Source organism: Mustela nigripes, chromosome 4, assembly GCF_022355385.1.
Source record: "Mustela nigripes isolate SB6536 chromosome 4, MUSNIG.SB6536, whole genome shotgun sequence".
Classification (NCBI taxonomy): domain Eukaryota; kingdom Metazoa; phylum Chordata; class Mammalia; order Carnivora; family Mustelidae; genus Mustela; species Mustela nigripes.
Window position 1 is genome coordinate 15,731,468 of NC_081560.1, and position 19,988 is coordinate 15,751,455.

The 19,988-nt window shown below is 40.0% G+C and overlaps 1 protein-coding gene across 3 annotated transcripts in view; it reads left to right on the forward strand.

Annotated features, from left to right (window-relative positions):
- The window catches only part of DGKI (diacylglycerol kinase iota), a 433,300-nt gene that overhangs the window by 298,727 nt on the left and 114,585 nt on the right, over window positions 1-19,988 (forward strand). For all 3 annotated transcript variants that reach the window (XM_059396338.1, XM_059396340.1, XM_059396341.1), the window contains exon 21: window positions 16,064-16,164. In XM_059396338.1, the coding sequence (XP_059252321.1) occupies window positions 16,064-16,164 (101 nt within the window). The remainder of the gene's footprint in view (window positions 1-16,063; window positions 16,165-19,988) is intronic.

A 19,988-nucleotide genomic window follows, 5' to 3' on the forward strand; every position in this document is an offset into this window, starting at 1 on the left:
ACTGCAGCTTAGGACCATTCTAACTCAACAAAACAAATCTGCAGAGAAACCACTGTATTTTGAACTACAATCAAGATATGTTCACCGTAATACGCCATCTTTCACAACAGTCACAATTTAAACATACACAAGATATTTCCCACTGCTAAGTTGTGTGGATTTGCTTGTTACCTTGGGGAAGGCAGAGTCAGACACGGAGCCATGAAAAAAAGCATAAATTGTCATGTTTGACTACAAGCTGAATCTGATTCAGCACTCTAAAATCGGTTTCAATAAATGAAGTCTTCGTGGTAAAGGATGAAAGTAAATTGATTTTTGTTCCAGGAAGAGAGGGACTTTTCGTAAGAGAAAGGGAAATGTTTTTGATATGTCTTTTTTTTATGGTTCCATTTTGGGTTGAGTTGAAGAATTTTATTGTTGAGAAACTCCCAGAATCTCCAGTCTTCATGATTGAAGAAAACACAAACTGGTCATAGGTAGTTTAACCTTTGTGTGCTGGGCAGCAAAGTAAACGAGCTGATCTTTGGAGATGCTTTCTAAAAATGCTATCATTCTGTTCTCCCACGAGTCACATCAAGTATTTTTGTTTTAACATTTTTATGAATTTGTCCAATGTGCTGTAAAGAATCTGTTTATTTCATTTATTTAATACTGGCCCTTTAGTTAGAAAGTAAGATTTGATGCGCTTTAATCGACCCCTTCTCTTTTCCTTTGTTCTTTACCAATAAGCTCCACTTTACTAGAAGCCACACTATCTGGGAGTAGCAAAAACCCTGCCAGAGGAGAAATTTACATGTACGCCTCTGTAAACTGTGACAGTTAGCTCTCAAGTAGCCAAGAAGATCCATCATACATACTTTACCTGAGAACGAATAAAGCTGATGGTCGCTAACACACAAACCTTTTTGAGAACATCAGGCAGAAAAGCATTCCTATCAGACCACTTGGGCCTCCAGAAGACTGTTTCATGTCTGGGGCAGAAATCTGTCCAGATTCTGATTCACAGATTACAATTTTTAGGTCATCATTCTAGACCCTAAAATCAATTGCAAGGATACCAGAAGTACCTAAGCACTCAGGAAATTATGAATATTTGTCTTGTTAAGGCTTTCATTGTTATTGTATCCCAGAGTGATGACCTCTGAGTGACAGGATTATGGATAATATTTTCTGGGCTTTCTGTATTGATTTTAGTGAGCATGCATTACTTCCATTCAAGGAGAAATTTAAAAGTTCATATTTTAAAAAGGACAGGAGAGAATAGCTACTACATCCACAGAACAGGAAAAAAAAAAAGCCATTTGCTGAATCTCAGAGTCAGATAAGGAAACATCAGAGTTGGCTTGAGGCTGGCTGGAATGCAGAAGTCTTTGTTCACTGAACCACTGAGCAGAGGAAACTGCTAACCCGTCCTATTTCTCTTCTCTTACTCCCAACTCTCACATTTTCTGGGTTATCTTCCTAGTGATTTCACTTTCTACTGTCCAGTCTCTCGACCTTTAATAATGTCAAAATGTCATGCTTTCCTCCCTTCTTACGAAACCCCCTCTCCTGGTTGCATAAAACAGATACACCACACCGAGAATTCCAAGGAGAAGTAGGTTAAGAGTTGCTTGAGCTTCGTTCCCTATCACTTTTCAAACTTGAGCCCAGGCTGAGAGCTTGGACGATGGTGGTTTTCTTCCCTATGCTCTGCAACTTTCCCCCAAGAGTTTTCCCACTCCATCTGGGCTTTTATCCCCATTCAGATGGCCAGAGGGTAGTCTAGGGCCTTAAAGGAAAGGGCTGTCAGGAACAGACGTAGGTCTCTCACTGGAATGTTTTCCTCCTTATTCTCTAGCCCCCCCATGGCAACATGCTGCGGTTTGGAGTATCTGGGGGGTGGGGGGAGGGCTCTGCTTTGCTTTCATTTGTATGACCTTGACCAAGTTTAACCTCTTTGCATTTTAGTTTTTCAAATATATAAAAAAGAAGTGCAGTTGTTCCCCTGGATTTCTATCAGCTCTGAAGTTCTGTTATGCTACAATTCAGGACATGACCCTAGACTATATGAAAATCTGCCCCAAAGGGATCTAAGACTTGAAGCAGGCAAGACTTACCATGGGACATGGCAGGGTCATCCCTTACCCTTAGGGCAGATCAGGGAAGCCAGGCCCTGTCCTGCTTTGGTACATTTAATGCGTGGTTCTCCTTGCTCTCCACAAGAACCCAAGTGGATTTTTTCATTTGGCCAGAAAGGTAATATGTGTCTGTTATTATGCTAATTGGCACCTTGACTTGTGATCGAATTTAATATCTCAATAACTGTTTATGGTAACAGTTGTCATTATTCCCATTCCACAGGCAAAAAGATGGAGAATAAGAAATTAACTTAGTAACTTAACCAAGAGTGTATGCCATAAAGTGCTAGAGTTAACACCCAAGGCCTTCTGCTTTGGAGATGGCATTTAAGACCCTGAAGTCCACTGGTGATCGAGCCTCTGATCACTTTCCTGCGTGTGTGTTTATTTTCATGAACATGATTTATGTATTTTATTCAGTCACCCTAGGTCAACTTCTTCCTTGTTGAAGAAAACTTGGAAATAATAACTTAGGATTGAAATGTGTGACTCTAGTATTATAAGTTTGCGGTTCAAGTGTCATTAAAAGAAAAATGTCAGAACGGCAAACCCCAGTTAAAAATAAGTTCTTGTACAGTTAAAGAACCGGGAGAGTCTTTTCAAACTGTTCATGATGGTGTTCGGTCTGCGAACCATGGCTCCACCGGAAGGGTCATGCCCACAGCGACGGTGGATGGAGGGAGCCTGGCTTCTTCTCTTAGCAAAGGTGAACGCAGATGGCAGCCTCTGGTACAGTTATGTAAGGCGTAATACATTTAGGACTCCCTCAACATTTAAAATTATATCTCGTTGCTTTTAAACTTTATTTTTGGAGATGAATTATTCATGTCTGTGTAGGTGTAGAAGCAGTCTTACGCTTACGAGTCAGCACTTCTCGTAAAGTAAAAGGTCACTTCAGACCTGAAAGGAATATTTACTCAGGTGTTGTTGGCTTGAGGTGCCAGGCCTGAGGAGGCGATGGCCCAAGTCAGCTTCAGGGGCGTGGGGAGAGTCTGTGGGAAAGTTCAGGTACAGCGTGTGCTCCAGGTCCCTTGGGCAGGACAGAGCCACGAAGAAAATTTTTGAATTTCGTTGTTTATTTCATCAAAATAAATTTTAAGAATTCAAAATTAAAAATGACTTTAGAAGTAATGTATTAGTTCAATAAACACAACTCTGTGTGTGTGTGTGTGTGTGTGTGTGTGTGTGTGCGCGCGCGCGCGTGTGGAGAGAGAGAGAGAGATTATTCTGTATTCTTGACTTTTAGGAGAAATAGAAATTAAAGCCTGAATATCCTAAGCAGTAACATCAAGCCAGCAGGGTTTTCCAAGCCAGGTAGGAATTTTAGACAGTAGAAAACGAGATGCCTCTCATTCTTCTATTGATGGGATCTCTTTATAATCAGTAGTGGTAGGACTAAAGTAAAATGTATTAGTTCTCAGGGTTCTCTTGCGTACATATCTGTGTAGTTCTGCTCTAACAAAGTACCACAGATAGAGAGGTTTAAAAGACAGAAAAGGACTTCCTCACAGTCTGGAGTCCGGAGGTCTGAAATCAAGATGTTGGTGGGGTTGGTTTCTCCTGAAGTCTCTGTCCTTGGCTTATAGCTGGTGGCTGTCTTCCGGTACTCTTCCTTGTGTGTGTCTGTCCTAATCTCTTTGTCTAAGGCCACCAGGCAGATTAGATTGGGGTCCACCCATATGACTTTACTTTAACCTCATTCCTCCTGCAAGACCCTCTCTTTGACTACCGGCACATTCTGAGATACTGGGGTGAGGACTTCAGCCTAGGAATTGTGGGGGACACAACCCAGTCCCAAACAGCATCATACTAGATAAATTTGACTGAATTTTAGTTTTGTTCCTTTTCCTTTTACCAACGGTGTGAAGACTGAATATTGTATATGTAATTTGTATGTATGGTTTAATTCTTTAAAATCTTTCTGTTAAAAGATACAAGAAGAGCTAAAGAGTATTGCTCTTTGATTTCTAGAAGATTGTTGGTATTAACTGTTTAGGTGCAATAAGATTGTTGTTGACCTGTCTGGACCCAAATCCAATTTCCGTAAAATGAGTCGTCAGATAATATAAACTTTAAATTTTTTTCATACATGAAATTCTTAAGTATTACTGTAATAAAAGTAACTGTAGGAATACAGGCTATAAATGGAAAGGGAAGGGAGTAATTTTGCTAGTGTTTGTGAACAAAAGATTTCTTTACAAATGGACTCTCCATGTAGGGGAAAAAACCCTCAAAACTTCTGGAAAGTAGTTATTTATATCTTAGATAAACCACAATCTGCAGTGTTATTAATGGATTTACTGCATTCAGAGAGAAAAAGAGAACCATTTAGGTTTTTACTCCAGTATTACAACAATAACTGATGTTCTATTCCAGCACAGCGTAGGAAGAACTTATCAGTAACAATGAAGTCTAGACATTTCTTTGGAACATTTCAAGGGGTGTTTATTTTAGATTATTTTGCTAAGATAGTAATAAACTGCAGTGCACATTTCATTTGTAGATTTTTAATTTAATTATACCAATGTGATTTAGCTTCCCCATCTGTTATAATGTCCTGAAACACTTACAGGAAATAAAAAGGAAGTACATTGTTAAAGGCAGAGAGAGAAAATACTTGTTGATGCTACACTTAATTAGTCCCCAGAACTCATCACATTTTGTCAAAAAATGAAATTCTAAAAATGAATTCAGCAAGTTCCAAAGGTGTAGCTAAGATATTTGACTGAAATGAAAGTGGTGTTAGAAGGATTATAAATGGAACAAAAAGGCCAAAGTTTTCTGCTTTCTGTGATTGAGAACTGTAATGATTTTCTTTTTCTTCCATCTTGTAGACTCTCCTGCTCTCAAGAGAGAACAGTCTTTTGATCTGATGATATTTAGTTGCTCAGGCAAAGTAAAACAATGAAACGTTTCCTTGATGAGAGGTTCTTGGCTTATGAAATGTTAAGATACTGCCTTTGGTAGAAGCTTGCTCTGTAAGATGGTAAATGAAAGGAGAGAGGGAAATGTACCCAAGCAAAAATACCCAGAATTGTTTTCATTTTCTGTCATGACATTCTCGGCAGAAACCATCCCTTTCCTTCTCTCTTCGATTATATATATATATATTTAGTTTTGGTAAGTATTTTAGCTAATTTGTGTTTGTTCATCATCCAAGCAATTAGTCTAGCACTAAACGTATATCTTAAGGTACTTTTTTTCCCCTCAAGTTTACTATGAAATTTTCAAGTCATTTTTGTTGATTAGTAGTTGTAGGGATAGGATTATATGATTTTTACAAGTCCTGTTCTAGCAAGGTATCTTTGTTCTATCCATTTTTGACACCACCAAGAAAAATGATTTTTTTTAAAAAAAAAACTCCCTTGGTCATTGGATTAGGGATTAGAGAGTGGTGAGGACAGTTTCTGCCTAATAGGCTAAATTTACTGAATTGGACAGGTAATTGGGGACTCTGATTTGTTCATGGATCTCAGACAAGGAAGCCCGAGGTGACGGGAGCACATCTCTGCTCTGAGTGGGGGACATAGCTTTCTCCCAGTGGTAGGCAGATGAGTAGGAAAGAAGTGGTGTCTTCTTAGTCTCGGGAGCCAGATGCAGCACCACGGAGCATTCCAGACCTCAGCAAGCCATTGTCAACCTGGAGGGGAGCATGAGTCAGAATATAACACGGAGAAATTCAAATTACCTAATACGAGAAATGGTTTTGTGACTTTTCTCAAACACCTAGATTTTAAGAAAGTATTTGTGTCCTTCCGTAAAATGTTTTATATAGAAAGTTGAAACCATTTAAGGAAGTGTTTCTTATGTAATGCCATTTATTGTTAGGTCAATACTTACTTTTTTATTTTCTTGATAGAAACCAGAGTTGGAATCCTCTTCTTCCCGAGCGCGTCTCCTAGGAAGGCAAAGCTACTTCCTTTGCTCTGTAGTTTCGGGAGGAACACATCTGGTAATTCATGTGTTCAGTCCTTTCTCAAATTAAGTTTGGTTATATCTCTCCATCTTAATAAGATGGCCACACTTATTTTCACACCCTAATTGCCTTACGTATTTTCAGCTTTCGCTTTGTTTTGCTCTTTTTACTTGAAAAAATTCTCAATTTTAGTTTTTTCCTGTAGGGTCAGAAGTGAAGTAAGTGTTAAATATTTAAAAAATACATGTACTCTAAGGTTTTGGTGTTTTGTTTTGTTTTTTAATGAGTACTGCTGTTACTCAGACACCACCACTTTATTCATCAACCTGCGTAGGGTTATTAGATGATGAGCAAATGTAGTTGTTGTAGCCTAAGTTAGTCCTTTATGATATATGTGAAGGAGTGTTTTCTTTTGTGAAATGAAACTTTTCTTTTTTTTTTTTTCGAAGATTCATTCATTGAGAAAGAGCATTTGAATTCAGAGAAGAGCATAGGGAGAGGGAGGGAATCTCCAAAGACTCCTTTGCTGAACATGGAGGCTGACCTGGGGCTCCATCTCATGACCCAGAGATCGTGACCTGCGCTGAAATCAAGAGTTGGACACTTAATTGACTGAGTCACCCAGGCACCTCAAAATGACACTTTTTAAAATATACGAAGCCCTGTACTTGTTCTACACCCCTTTCCGTCAGAGAAAGTCAGTTTTTTTATCCGTTCCAAATAAGTGCAGGGTGGTGATTGCAAACCCAAAGGAAGATTTTAGCATTTAAATAGCCAGTAAATGTTGGGTTCTCCTTTTGTTTGATACAAAGCAATTGAAACCTTAAGTTAAAAAAAAAATGCCTCTTTATCTGAGCACGTGAGATCTGACGCCATTTGGATGGCTTGAGAGTAACATTATCCTATTCTGTCTCCTTGATTCAGGTGCCTTACTCCACCGGAGATAGTCATTAATGGACCTCTGTACAATCAGAGCAGCAAAAGAATTCTCTAAGCCCCTGCAGGCTCTGCTGCTAAAAGTAGCCCTTATTAGTATTTTATGATAGAATCTTTAGTCATTTTTAATAGCTGGGAAACCTCCATTAAATGGACTTATCTCATGAGGTAGAAATGCTTCTCGCCTGGTGTGATGAAAGACTAGCCTTGAGTTCTTATTCCTACCCCAACCGTTCTTCATTCATCAGTTTGAATTTGCAGGATTCTACAAAAGTACATGTTTCCCTCTACCGCTAATTTCCATTCCTCTGTATTTCCTGGGGGTATTTGCTTCCTTTGCCTTTTATCATGATATCTGTCCAGCTCCTACACTCTTTAAACATAAAGCAGAAAGAGTTTAAGTGGGAACTTAAAGTCTGAAGCTCCTCTAAAGTTTTCTGAAAGGTTGTCATGTAGTTGCCAATTCAGCAAATATTAGGACGGGAGACTCAGGAGATTTAAACCTGTAAATGGTATCTAATGACAAGTAGAAATTTCTCTCCATTTGTATTAACCAGAGGCAAACCAGAGACTCAGCCCTGTCTGTGAGGATAGCATGAGCATTGTGGTTATTTTTCATTTGCTAGTCTAGTGATGGGAATTGATTTTTCCCTTGAACCAATTTCTGTTAACTGGTCCCCATCCTGGCCATTGATGCACGTTATATAGCACGCATGATTAGGTGGGATGAAGAATGTAGCTTGTTGTCATGGCAAATAGTTCTCCTTTCAAAATTAGTAAGTCCATATGGGAAGCAGCAGCTTAACAAAGATAGATATGGCTGGGCCTCCTGTCCTCAAAGAGCTCGTGGTTTTATGGGGGTGGGGATCACCATGTCATGATCGCATTTACATTTCACACTGACTGCTCAGTCTCCAGCAGTCAGTCTAGGTGCAAGATGATAGTAGCTTGGTCTGTGGGGGTGTTGCCGGAGGAGACAGAGAAGCATACATATTTGAACACTATTTAAAGGAGAACGACTGAGGGAAGAGAAAGAAAGAGCAGGTGGAAAATCAGGAGAGTCTTTCGAACTGAAATCCAGAGAGAAGTGCTTCAGAGTGAGGAATTCTACTGAAGGGGGTGGGGGGTACGGTTTGAGTGTGGACCCAGAAGTGGATTTAATGAGCCTGAATAAGGGAAAGGAAAAGGGAAAGGGATGGTGTGATCTCATGTAGAGGAGAGGTGGAGGGTCTGCAGCGTAAAAAATAAATCTATGATTCTGGTCCCCAGAAGTTGTAATGTATATGTGGGGGGTTCCACATTAAAGTCTCTGAGTTGCTGGCTGAGTCCATAACAGCGGGGACGTTCACTACCGCAAAAAGAAGCGGACGGTCAGGAGAATGTGACATATTGACCAGGACTGCTGGTCAGTTTCTTTTCCTTTGAAGCAGAAATGAAGCTGTTCTACTTGCTGAGCTTCTTGCAGGTGCCAGTAAGCGAAGCCACTGCTAGTTCTTTGTCTCTGCTTCTCCTTTGCATGCCATGAACCTGACGCCCAGCCGAAGAGACAGTCTGTAATGACCACATGCTGATTTCACTCTGCCGCATATTCACTTTTTGCAATTTCGAAACATAAACATGGATTTCACTAGAAAGCCTGAAAATGTGCATGTATGTGTTTGCAGATCTCCAGAAAACTTAAAAAAACACATTTTTTTTTTGTTTCTACCAATTGCATAAAAGTTCTCTGATATTTGGAACTTAAAACTTATTTTTAATCTGGTAGACATTAAGTCAACAAATGGTTTCTTCAATAGGTGTCTAGCTCTGGTGCTTCAGGTTTACATTCTTTTGCTATTAGTGTCTGTGGTTGATTATCCCAGTGACTTAAAACCCAATTCCAACCCAAATGGTAGAAGAAAAGTCAATAGATTATGGAGAGAGGAAGAATTTATAAATGGGAAGTATGAACGAAGAATAGGGCACTTCTGTCTTGCATCTTCCACACTTGAGGAGGGACAGGCAGAGATGGGGCAGCCATAAATACGGTCATAATAATAGACAATTGGATGGACTAGCAAATAGTGAATCAGTGAATATCTAAGTTTTCTCCCAACTCTGCAGTGCTTTAATTCCATTATCTTTTTTGGAGATCTAGAGGGATATCAGTCTCAAATAACTTGTGACTATGACATATTATATTAACCACCCCATAAATGGATGTCTTAAGTCAAGAACTTAAGTTTTTGTTTTTGTTTTTGTTTTAAGAGAGATAGAGTGAGCACAGGAGGCAGGGGAGGGAGAGAAGCAGACTCGCTGCTAAGAGCAGAGCCCTACACCAGGCTCTATCTCAGGATCCTGAGATCATGACCTGAGCCCAAATCAAGAGTTAGATGCTTAACCGACTGACCCACCCAGGCACCCAACATCTGTTGAAATAGAATTAATAACTTTTACAAATACATTCTCTATTTTGGAAGTGGAGGAAAAAAAAAAAAACCTACTTTCTCTAGAAGAATATATTGGATAGTGGGAGCTCATTGTTACTATCTTTGTGATTTTGGTTTATCTTTGGTTCCAAATTCAAAAACTCCTTTAAAATTTTCTTCACATTTCTGAGGCATTGTTCTCTGCTCCAGACAGAAGACAACTGAATTATAAGAATTCCCTGTGAACTCAGCAGGTGTCAGAAATCTTTTTTAAATCTCTGTTCGGAAGCTTTGATTCAATTTGGTTTTACTGCTCAATGCCAAAGAGGCCCACTTGGATGTGTTTTTGGATAGGTTATTGTCAGTGGCAGCTTGAAAATGTCCCAGGGTAAATTGCAGCAATTTCTAGGAAGTTGCTAAAGGAAGCTATTGAGTATAATTATATCTAAATAAGGCCCAGCTTGATAGCTGATGAAAGGATGTGGCACGGTAAATGTTTCTGGTTCACTGTTATTTAATTGAAGAACAGGAAGTCCTGAAATGGTATACATACTTTTCTGGTAGGGACAACTACCATTTGTATGTTCTTTCCTGTTTGTGTTGATCCCCCTAGAGATAAGATACAAAAGAACATAATCCAATGTGGATTTACCTCCAGATCTCAGAGAGTTGGATGGAAAAAGCACAGAAGTGGGCAACCCAATCAGGGTTTGCCTAGGGCTCACGAAGAGAAGAACAGCTATGGGGAGGCTCAGAGGATGTCCAACTGTGCTAAAGGGCCATGTGTAGCCCCAGAGGAATTCAGCTTTCCTGTATATCATTCATTTATTTGTTTAAAAACATTGATTGTAAACAATGTGGGCTAGACTCTTTTAGGTGCTGGAGTTGTAAAGAAGAGGAAAAGTCTTTTGTGCCATGAATTTCCAAGAAAGCCCATTCATAAAACAAGGGCCATTCAAATGAATCCAATTAAAGATGAGTTATAAATATACTTTATTACATCAAAGTTATGATCACATAGAATCTCACATTTATATTGCTTGAAAGGTATTAAAGTGTTACATCACAATTAAATCAGGCCTGGAAGGAGAAAGACAGACAAAGTTGTGATGTTTTCTGCCTTGCAAAGAATAACTAACTCTGTATATATGAGTAGCAATTTCCTAGTTAAATTAGAGTTCATCATAGAAATGAGTGAGTCTACATAATGAGTGTTGTAGGGGGCAGGTCTTACCCTGAAGCATTTAAAAATGTTAATGAAAGTTGGACATTTACATAGTACAAAATATAGAGTAATTATATAATTTTAAGGGTCTCCTGTAACATGAATGAGGATTTATATTCTCAGTATCTTAAAGATACCTTGCAAACATTTCTCATCCCACCAATTATAGATGGCTACGTAACTCTGAATCTTTGTCTCACTGACTGTGTCATCAAACTGTCATTCTGGGGGTGCCTGGGGCTCAGGTCATGATCCCGGGGTCCTGGGATTGAGCCCCACATCGGGCTCTCTGCTCAGCAGGGAGCCTGCTTCCCTTCCTCTCTCTCTGCCTGCTTGTGATCTCTCTCTCTCTGTGTCAAATAAATAAATAAAAATCTTTAAAAAAAAAACTGTCATTCTGCTAAGTTTTGGTATTTACTAATTGCTACTTAGAGCTGTGATTCTGGCTTCCGCTCTGATATTATCTAGGATTAAATTTTTTTAAAAAGAAATTGAAGCATAAAATAAAATTAATAAAAATACAACAACATTCTAGCTTCTGCTCTGATATTATCTAGGATTAAATTTTTAAAAAAAAAATTTTTTCAAAAGAAATTGAAACATACAGGCATTAATAAAAATACAACACATACTTAACACTATCTACCAGAGATATACTAAGTGCCTTAGATGTATTTTCTCATTTAATGCTCACACATTCCTATTATCAGTTCCACTTTCAAATCAGAAAATGGTTTAGCCAAGGTGACTTCGGAATTCTCAATGTCAAACATGTATTAATTGACAGAGTTCAGACTGGAACTAAGATTTTTCTGAGTGTGGGTCGTGTTATGCAATGTGTTATAGTGTCTTAATATTAAGGGATATTATTCCCAGGTGATTCATGTTGCTGATGAGAAGGAGTTATGTGGTGTTGCTGGTCTTGTAGTGACCTTGGGGAACAAACGCCCCCAACTTATTCTCTTTGTCTGTAAGGGGTATCCATGTGAGAAAGTTGGAATGAGGAGAGTGTGTTATGAGGACTGAGAGAAACCTGTGTAGTGAGGAAGGTGTAAGTTGGATAGCAGTAAGTGTTCTGGATGGCAGTCCGCCTCTCTCCTCCCCTGCCAGCATCTCAGAGTAAGAGGTGTGTGTAATGTGGATATGGGAAGGTGTGGTCTGGAGCCCAAGTGTGTGGATTTAATGAGATGCTTTCTGGTACTTTAGAAGGCAGTTGTCATGGGGACATTTAGGAGTTACGTCCAAAACCATGAATTTCCACTTGCATTAAAAAACTCAGTGTTGACATTTCAGCGGAAATTTATGAGGAGGTGATAGATTGAGGTCACTGTCCTGATTTCAAAGGGAATTCAAAGATTGCTTAGTCCCTTTTTAGAACCTTGAGTGATCCCAAGGAAGTCTGGCTTAGAACCCCTACTACAGAGCCTACATCAGTATGGGGGTAGTTTGTGGTAGATGTGGGCATGGAGGCAAATCCCTTTTTATCCAGATTGTTCATCTCTTCTATGCTCTACTAACTTTCTTGGGAAAATTTAATTTTAGAAAACTAATGGCTCTGCTTTTCTCCAGACTCCAAGAAACAGCTTTGTCACCGTCCACCTTCGCTCAGCCATTAATGGGACATTAATATATTTTGACATAAAGGGACACAATTGAATTACTCGGCTTTCGCTTAATATCTGTGCATTTTATCTTTCCCACCTTCTGGTTGTCTGTTTTCATGTTATTGCTTGGCCTGTAAAATACCTGTGGGAGAAGGTCCAGGAGAATGATGGCACCATCCAGACTAGACCGTTCCCCCTCAGAGGAAGCCCAGCGGCTGGTCGGAAGGGCCTAGGGTGGTCCCAGCATGCGCCCTAAACTTTTCCTGCTCCCTGGCAGCAGAAGATGCTATTGTTTACCAGCAGAACCTTATGTAGGCGAGGGTTTTCAGAATAATGATTATACTGATAGTAGTGAGTATCTACTGAGCACTTACAACATGCCAGCCACTTTTCTCTATTCACTCATTTCATCCTCCTGGTACTCTGAGAAGTGGATCCTGTTCTTACCTCTACATTACCTGTGAGGAAACTGAAGCCCAGGGCTTCCTGTTTAACCAGTAGGTGGAAGAAGTGTACTTCACGTCGGGGTAGTCTGACTCAGAGCCTGAAGCTCTTCAGCTCTTCTGAACTGCCTTGTCTTTATGCCACGATCCAAAAGAATTCAAAGGAGATTTCAATCACACACCCCATGATTGCCCTGAAATCTGTGGATGGGCTCCAACATTTGATCCAGGCCAAACACCAGGTACTCTCCTCAGAAGAGTGGGTTCAAGCAAGCTGCTGCTGGTAGGAACGTGGGAGGCATTGCAGGTCGTCAGGAGCAGATGGGCGCTGACAGGAAGAGAGGGAGTGTCTAAGAAGGTGGGATGGGGGAGAGTGACAAGCAGTTACTGAGTCTCCATTTTCTTGTCTCCTGCCAATATATTATCTCCTCAGTGAGATGATATATTAATTCATTTGGATTCTGGAAAGTTCCATTCAAATGACAGTTCCTGTTGTATGTCCATGGTGTGCCACCTTTAAGGAGGGTTGGTGGAGGCTGTGGCTCAGGAGGCAGCAGTGTGTGTCTGGAATTGGGGAGCACAGATGCACAGCTGGGAGGTGGAAGTATGTGGGCAGGGAGCAGGCACAGATGGACCGTGAGAAAGGCAGTACACCGTGCTTAGCTAGTGAGCTCCTGGGAGAAAGGAGTACTGAGACTGGTCTATAGTCATTCTCTGAATCCTATTTTCTACTCTACAGCTGCTGCTGGAACCAGGTCTTACTCCCGATGTCTCTACCCACTGGAGAATGCTAGAGCTCAATGTCATTAGACCTACTGCCAAGTCAAAGTGTATTGAAGTAAAGTTCTTTCCACCTCTGTCCTCCCCCATCTTCCATCAGAGAGTATGCTGGGCCACCATTCCGTGCTTCCTGCTTCCCTGTTACCTGATGTACTTGTGGGGAAATATTTCTTAATTACAATCTTTTCAGGTCACTAGGGCGAACTTGAGAATAAAAGGATCAAACCCCTATAATTTCGGGATAAGCATCTGGCACTAACACTGTGTGGTCATTCTGTTAATTGCTTAAATTCTTTCCTAACCTCTCCCACCTACTCACGTCTAATACCTAACATTCTTTGCTGTAACTCTTATTTTTACTTTGGTTCTGAGTTATCATTTATTTACATATTGATATAATTTTAAAACCTTTTTCTGAAAAGGATGATACTTGATGTAAAATAATCCCTAAGTCCCATCATGTAGCAATAACTGCTTGGGATAGCTCGCTGAACATTCTCTCCAGACACTTGTGTACATATACAAATGCCAAAATTCTGCAGTTTACATAAAGGAGATTATTCCAGATGTAATTTTCCATAACATTTTTTTTCACTCCACAGTGTTCCAGTGAGACTTCCCGCTAAACAGTTTTAGATCCACACACTCATTTGTAATATTTGCCCAGTGTTTTCTTGTTTCAGTGTATAACAGTTTACTTAACTATCCCCCAGCTGATTGCTTATGGATAAGAATCTGAATACCACATAGAGATCATTTGACTTTGTTAATTCAGGCTCTGTGGTTTTGCTGTCAAATCCATGGGATTCTTGGCATCATACAATAAAACAAGCATGAAACTGGTGAGTGAAGTCTATAAGACTCTTGCTCCCAGTTCTGCCACTTAGTAGCTCTGTGACCATAAAATCACTTTTCCTTTCTGAACCTCAGCTTCCCTCCCTGTACCTGTGATATTTAAGGCATGTTCTACTAATTCAGAAACGTGCCTTCAAATCCCATTTCCCATCACAACTTATGCCAGTTTTATTTACCATTGCCTGTTCCTGTCCAGCACAATGCCCAATACAAAGTAGACACCCAACAGACACACTTTGAATGGACTAGTCGACTGATTTGTCTTCTCAAAATTTTCCCTCAGAATTATCCATCTTGTCATTTCATATTGACTTAGTTTTTAACCCAGTGAACCTCAGACATTTTTATTTGTCCACCCGCTCTCTTTAGAATGTGTGCACTTGTATCTAAATATCTTCGTGTGGGAGGAGGAAGTGAACGATGTATGAGTACGCACATATGTATCCGTAGTTGGGTCTATATGTTGTTTGGGGAGGATTAGAATGGGAGTCTACATGGAGGGAGTTAAGTCTGCTTTGCCTTAAGGTGAGGTATTAGGCAAGAGAATGAGATTAAAATATTGTTCCCTCCTTCCAGAGTTGCAGTGAAATTGCATGCATGTGTGTGTTTGAGGTGCGGGTGGCAGTATTCTGACAATGTTTTATCCCTCCTTCCTTCCATCTATCTTTTTCTTCCTCCTTCCTACTCTTTCTTCCTTTCCCTTTTGCCTCTTCCAGTCCTTCCCTTCTTTACTGAAATGAATAGAAGAGTAATGCTGTTCTTTCTACTTTGGTCAATAGCAACTCTTATCCCACAACACAAGAAAGGAGAAGCAATCCTGTATTTGCTAAAATTATCTGAACCAGTGAAGTCTAAGTATAAGGTAATACTGAAGGACAAGTGGGGATTGTGTTACATTAATACATTAAAGAAATGCATTGATCCGTAGTGGTGATGATGAAAATTAAATTGTTTCACTCAACTAATGCCAGTGATTAAACGATTTGGAAAATATTATGTAAAACCCAAGGACATTCTGTGAGTGGACAGGAGGCTTCAGAAAGCTTGGTGCTGCCCTCTTTGAATTGTTTGACATGTATCCTTCACGAGTTTGCATTGAGTTCTTCTAAAATGAATTACAACTTCATTCCCTTTCTAAAGAAAGTACATTATATATATTTTAAAATTTTTTCATCATTTTGAGGCAGTCAGAATCACCATCACAGGCAGCATTTACTGTCATAAGCTTTGAGAGGTGCTCTCGGACTTTTGGGGTACGTAGAGGTATTTTGGTCTCAATCCTGTGCTTTCTCAATTCTTGGTCTGTTTTTCAGAGGGGTTTTTTTGTTTGTTTTTTTGTTCTTGTCTCTTTGGAGGGCCAAACTGCTGTATCTGGCTGAAAGGGGCACATTTTTCTAGAGCAGTTTTTTACAGCTCTATGCTGTGTTTCACTGGTTCAGATCAGCTGTGTCTAATTTATTGTGAAACTAAACACATGATCTTATTAGAATTCTTAATGACTTAACAGTAAACAGGAAAAGCGTAGCTCCCAGACAGCTTCCAGAAGCTTTTTCTGCCTATTTCCATGTTCTTGCCTAAATTCCAGAAACTTGAGGTTTCTGGAGATACATTCTCCAGATAATGGCCATATTCCGGTAAAGAACCTACAATTCCGGGTTGAATGAGAACATTTTCTTCCAAGCATGAAGAGACATTATTTCCTTTAGTCCTTCCAGGTGCATGTGACTCTCACTTCCACTCTCTCATTTGTCTGACTACTCGGTTCTTGTTTTGCAGTCCCCAGTCTGTCCCAGACCGCCTGAGGATCCGGGTGAACAAAATCAGTTTACAAGACTATGAAGGATTCCACTATGACAAAGAGAAACTTCGGGAAGCTTGTAAGTTGGAAGTGCCTAGTTGATCTCATGTGATCAGCCTGTCTTCAGCTGCTTGATCCTCCTTGGGTTGATGGACAGATTCGTCTTGTGTCTGAAAACAATGGTTAGGAAAATGAAGGGAAGCGTAGTACCATGTGAACCCCAAGAGATGATTTATGGGCTGAAGAAAATGGAGCTGGGCAGAGGAAAACAGCAGAAGAAAATTATTATGCTGAAGAGGCCAAGTTAGGATCTTTTGGTTTATTAACCACTTTAGTTTCAGGTTTAACTAAGATGAGAAAGCAGAAAGTTGGCGAATGTCGTATGGTATCATAATGTCTAGAAAACCCTTGAGACAGCACAAGTTTCTTTCTGGAGTCTACATCACCAAACACTGTCCTCATTCTTCCTGCGGCTGTCACAAAGTTATCCACAAAGACATGTCCAGCACGTCTAGCTCTTATGTGATTGTATGAATGTCAGAGGCCCACAGAATACTCAATGTCATGATAAAGTGATTCACAGATGATGAGGTGACATTGGTCCTGAACTCTTAAATTACTCCACATATGAACACTTCTCAGTGTTCATATTTTCCACGTGCTTCTTTAAATGCGTAGCTGATTTTTGGTTCATCTTATCTATCGTTCAGTATTTACTGGGCACTTTTTACGTTCCATTCACTATGTTAGATCCCTGTCTGTACTATGGTAAATGAGGTAACCAGGTAGGCCAGAAGATGTTAAGACTTCAGGTGTGTTAGCTGTTAAGGTTCTGGGCTCTGTCATAATTGTGGAGACCAATGATCAAGTGCAGTCAAGTCAGAGAAGATCACGACCGGCATCCAAGGGCACAGGCAGGGATTCCAACAGAATAGAAGGAGTTTGATGGAGAACCAGAGGTTTATAAACGTTAAGAACCCCCACTGATTCCAATATGGACCTATCAAGAGTGTGGAAGACACAAAGGTCAGGAATTGAGGAGGGGACACATTCCTGGGTTAATGACTTCCAAGCTCTGATTCTGGACCTGTTATCTGGAATGGGGTTTAATGGATGGAAATCCTGAAATCCACGGTCATTGTCAGGGGTGAGGGCAGAGACTTTTGATCTGGATGTGGCAGTGAGCAAGAGTCATTTCCCTGGTAATCCAATCACTGAATCCCCCAGAGAATTCTGTGTGAAAGTTCCCCCACGCTCAATTCTCTCTGCAGCTTCAGCTGCCTCAGTCCTTCTGGTTCTTTTTCTTAAACAGCGATACCTTCTAGAGCTTCTCCCCTGCCTTCCCCTTCTCCGTTCTTCTCTCTTATTTCCTTTGGTGGGAAAGTTTCAAGTGGGGAAGGAGTAATTCCCTGAACCTCTGCATTTCTCCCTTCTATACATGACTGATTATATTTTCTAATATAAATGAGATTGTAAGTGACAGACTAGCACAAAATCTCATTTAATAATGTGGTGGACACACGTGTTTGTATTGGGAGGTGTAGCTAGAGGGTGAGTTAAACTAACTCATAAAGGCTACTCATTATGAAGAAGAGTGTTTTGTGTCCCTTCTCATTCCAAACTTACTAGACAAATAGCTTATAATTTTTGAAAACTAAAAAAGAAAGAATGGATCTCAGGTCAGTTAATGTTTTTCAGCTTCCCTTCAACTCTGAAGGAAGTCAGTTGGGAGTAGGGAAGCATTTGAAATTTGGGGCAGAAATGAGATTTGAGGCTTATCGGTGGATTTCAGTTATCTGTTCTATCTTTTCCGTGGCATTATCTGTCTACCATTGCCAGAGGTAATGGTAATTTGAGTTTTTACAAGAAGATGACATTTCCTGGCAAGTGCTTTACTCATCATCTCTTATGTGATAAAACTTCTCTGTAAGAAAACTTCTTATATCAAATTGGGGGAGGTGACTTCGTATAAATATAAATCCAGGAAATTCAGCAGTGTCTTTGGGTCTCAGAAGGACACAGACACACTCAAAGAGGAAATCAAGAAGTTAACTCATTCTAAAGATTTGAGTCTGAAGAAAATAATACACTAATTAGAAGTAAAGATGGCCAACTCGGGCATTCCACATTTAATATATAATTATGGTGCATCTAAACTGTGGTTGCTCAGGGAGCTTTGTCCTTCAAAGTTATACATTTGATTCTTTCCTTCACTCTCTTACCTGATTCCAGCTTGGAAACAACTACAGATTCTGGGAAGGCCGACGGAGCTCATACAGAGTATAAAGACAAGAACCAGTTTAAGTCCATACGTGACACACCATACCAAAATAGATCTATTGTTTCAGAAGCACTGGTTAAACAAAAATGCATAAAACACCTCTAGGGAAAAGGGATTTGAGGACTGCAGTCTGACCCGAATCCCAAAGGGAGTGAATCCTCTTGGGCCGTCTACTGATGGTCAGCATTACAAACCCTGAACAAGACCAGTGCTTCATTACCGGGCTTAAAGAAATCAGTGCCCTTTCTGGATGATACACTGAGAGGTGCATGCAGCCAGCATGGGGCAGTTTGCCATCGCTGTTTAACAGATCTTGCTCATGTGTCTGGGTCATTATTTGTATTAGATTACAAACTCGAATGTTTGTTGTCTAACAAAGCCCCACTTCCGTCCATAAGGCAGGACTCCTTGGTAATTACAGGATGGCAGCCCTTTTAATTACCTTGCTTATTTTAGCAGAGAGAAAGATGACTACACTATTTCAAAGATTTACCATCCCTTTTCCATTAGCTCCATCTTGCCTGGGGGCAATTTCCCTAAAATAATAGCATGAAGAGGTTTAGTTTTTGCTAGTCCCAGAGCTTGCTGGTAAATTTCAGACTTACTTAAAAGAATTAGGCTCTCATTACTGACTTTATGAATTATTAACCCTCAAGATAATGGTTATGATGTCCAAGAGGAAGGTCTATTCAGCTTTAAAAAGTGGAACATGAAGAGAAATGTTAAAAAAAATTCCTTAAAGTAAGTCCATAATGATAGCAGAAACTGACTCCCATAATCAGAATGAAATATATAAGTGAGTCCTTAATAAAGCATATAATCATATAGTCTAGGCAGAGGGTTGTTAGTTTTTGAGAATCTGTTGTATTTGTAATTCCAAAGGAGTTTCATTGATACAATATGTATTTTTATATCTAGAATAACTTGATTCTGGCCAAGATTTAACACTATCCTGTGTAAACGGGCTAAACTTGACTTCTGGCATGAGTTTACTCTGCGCTTTTGAATTGCCCTGATAATTCATACAAGTCTGTACTCTAAAACACAAGCAAAAACCAGTTTGGAACCAAATGAAAATAGGTGTAGTCTATAAAAGTAGGAGAGGACGGACTAACATTTGTTGTCTATGAGGTATAGTATTCAACGACCCTTTAACATTTTCTCAGCGTGAAGGGAGTTACATGGATATTTTTTAAATATATATAATGTATAATATATAATATCTTGGTGTGTTATTCTCTGGCAAAGGTGAACAATGTTAGGAATGTGCCCTAGGCAGTTGCTTTAATGGAATTCCAGTCTTTTATTTACTGACATGTTGGAAGAGTCAGAAATGTTTGTGATTGAATCACAGTTGTAACCTTGACCAAGTCATTCATCTCTCTGATGATCATACCTCTCATCTCTAAAGTGAGAATATCATAGCAGCCTCCCTGACAAAGAGGGTGAAACGTAATCTCATAGATGAAACCACTGGGGCCAAGTCTGGCATGCTAGCATGCTCCCCAAAAGCGGGAACTCGGATTGGGGTTGCTGTTGCTGAGACACACTAGACACACCCGCTGCCCTGCAGTGTGCAAGTTGCAAAGCCAGCTGACCTCCTGCCTGTGCCTGCAAAGTAC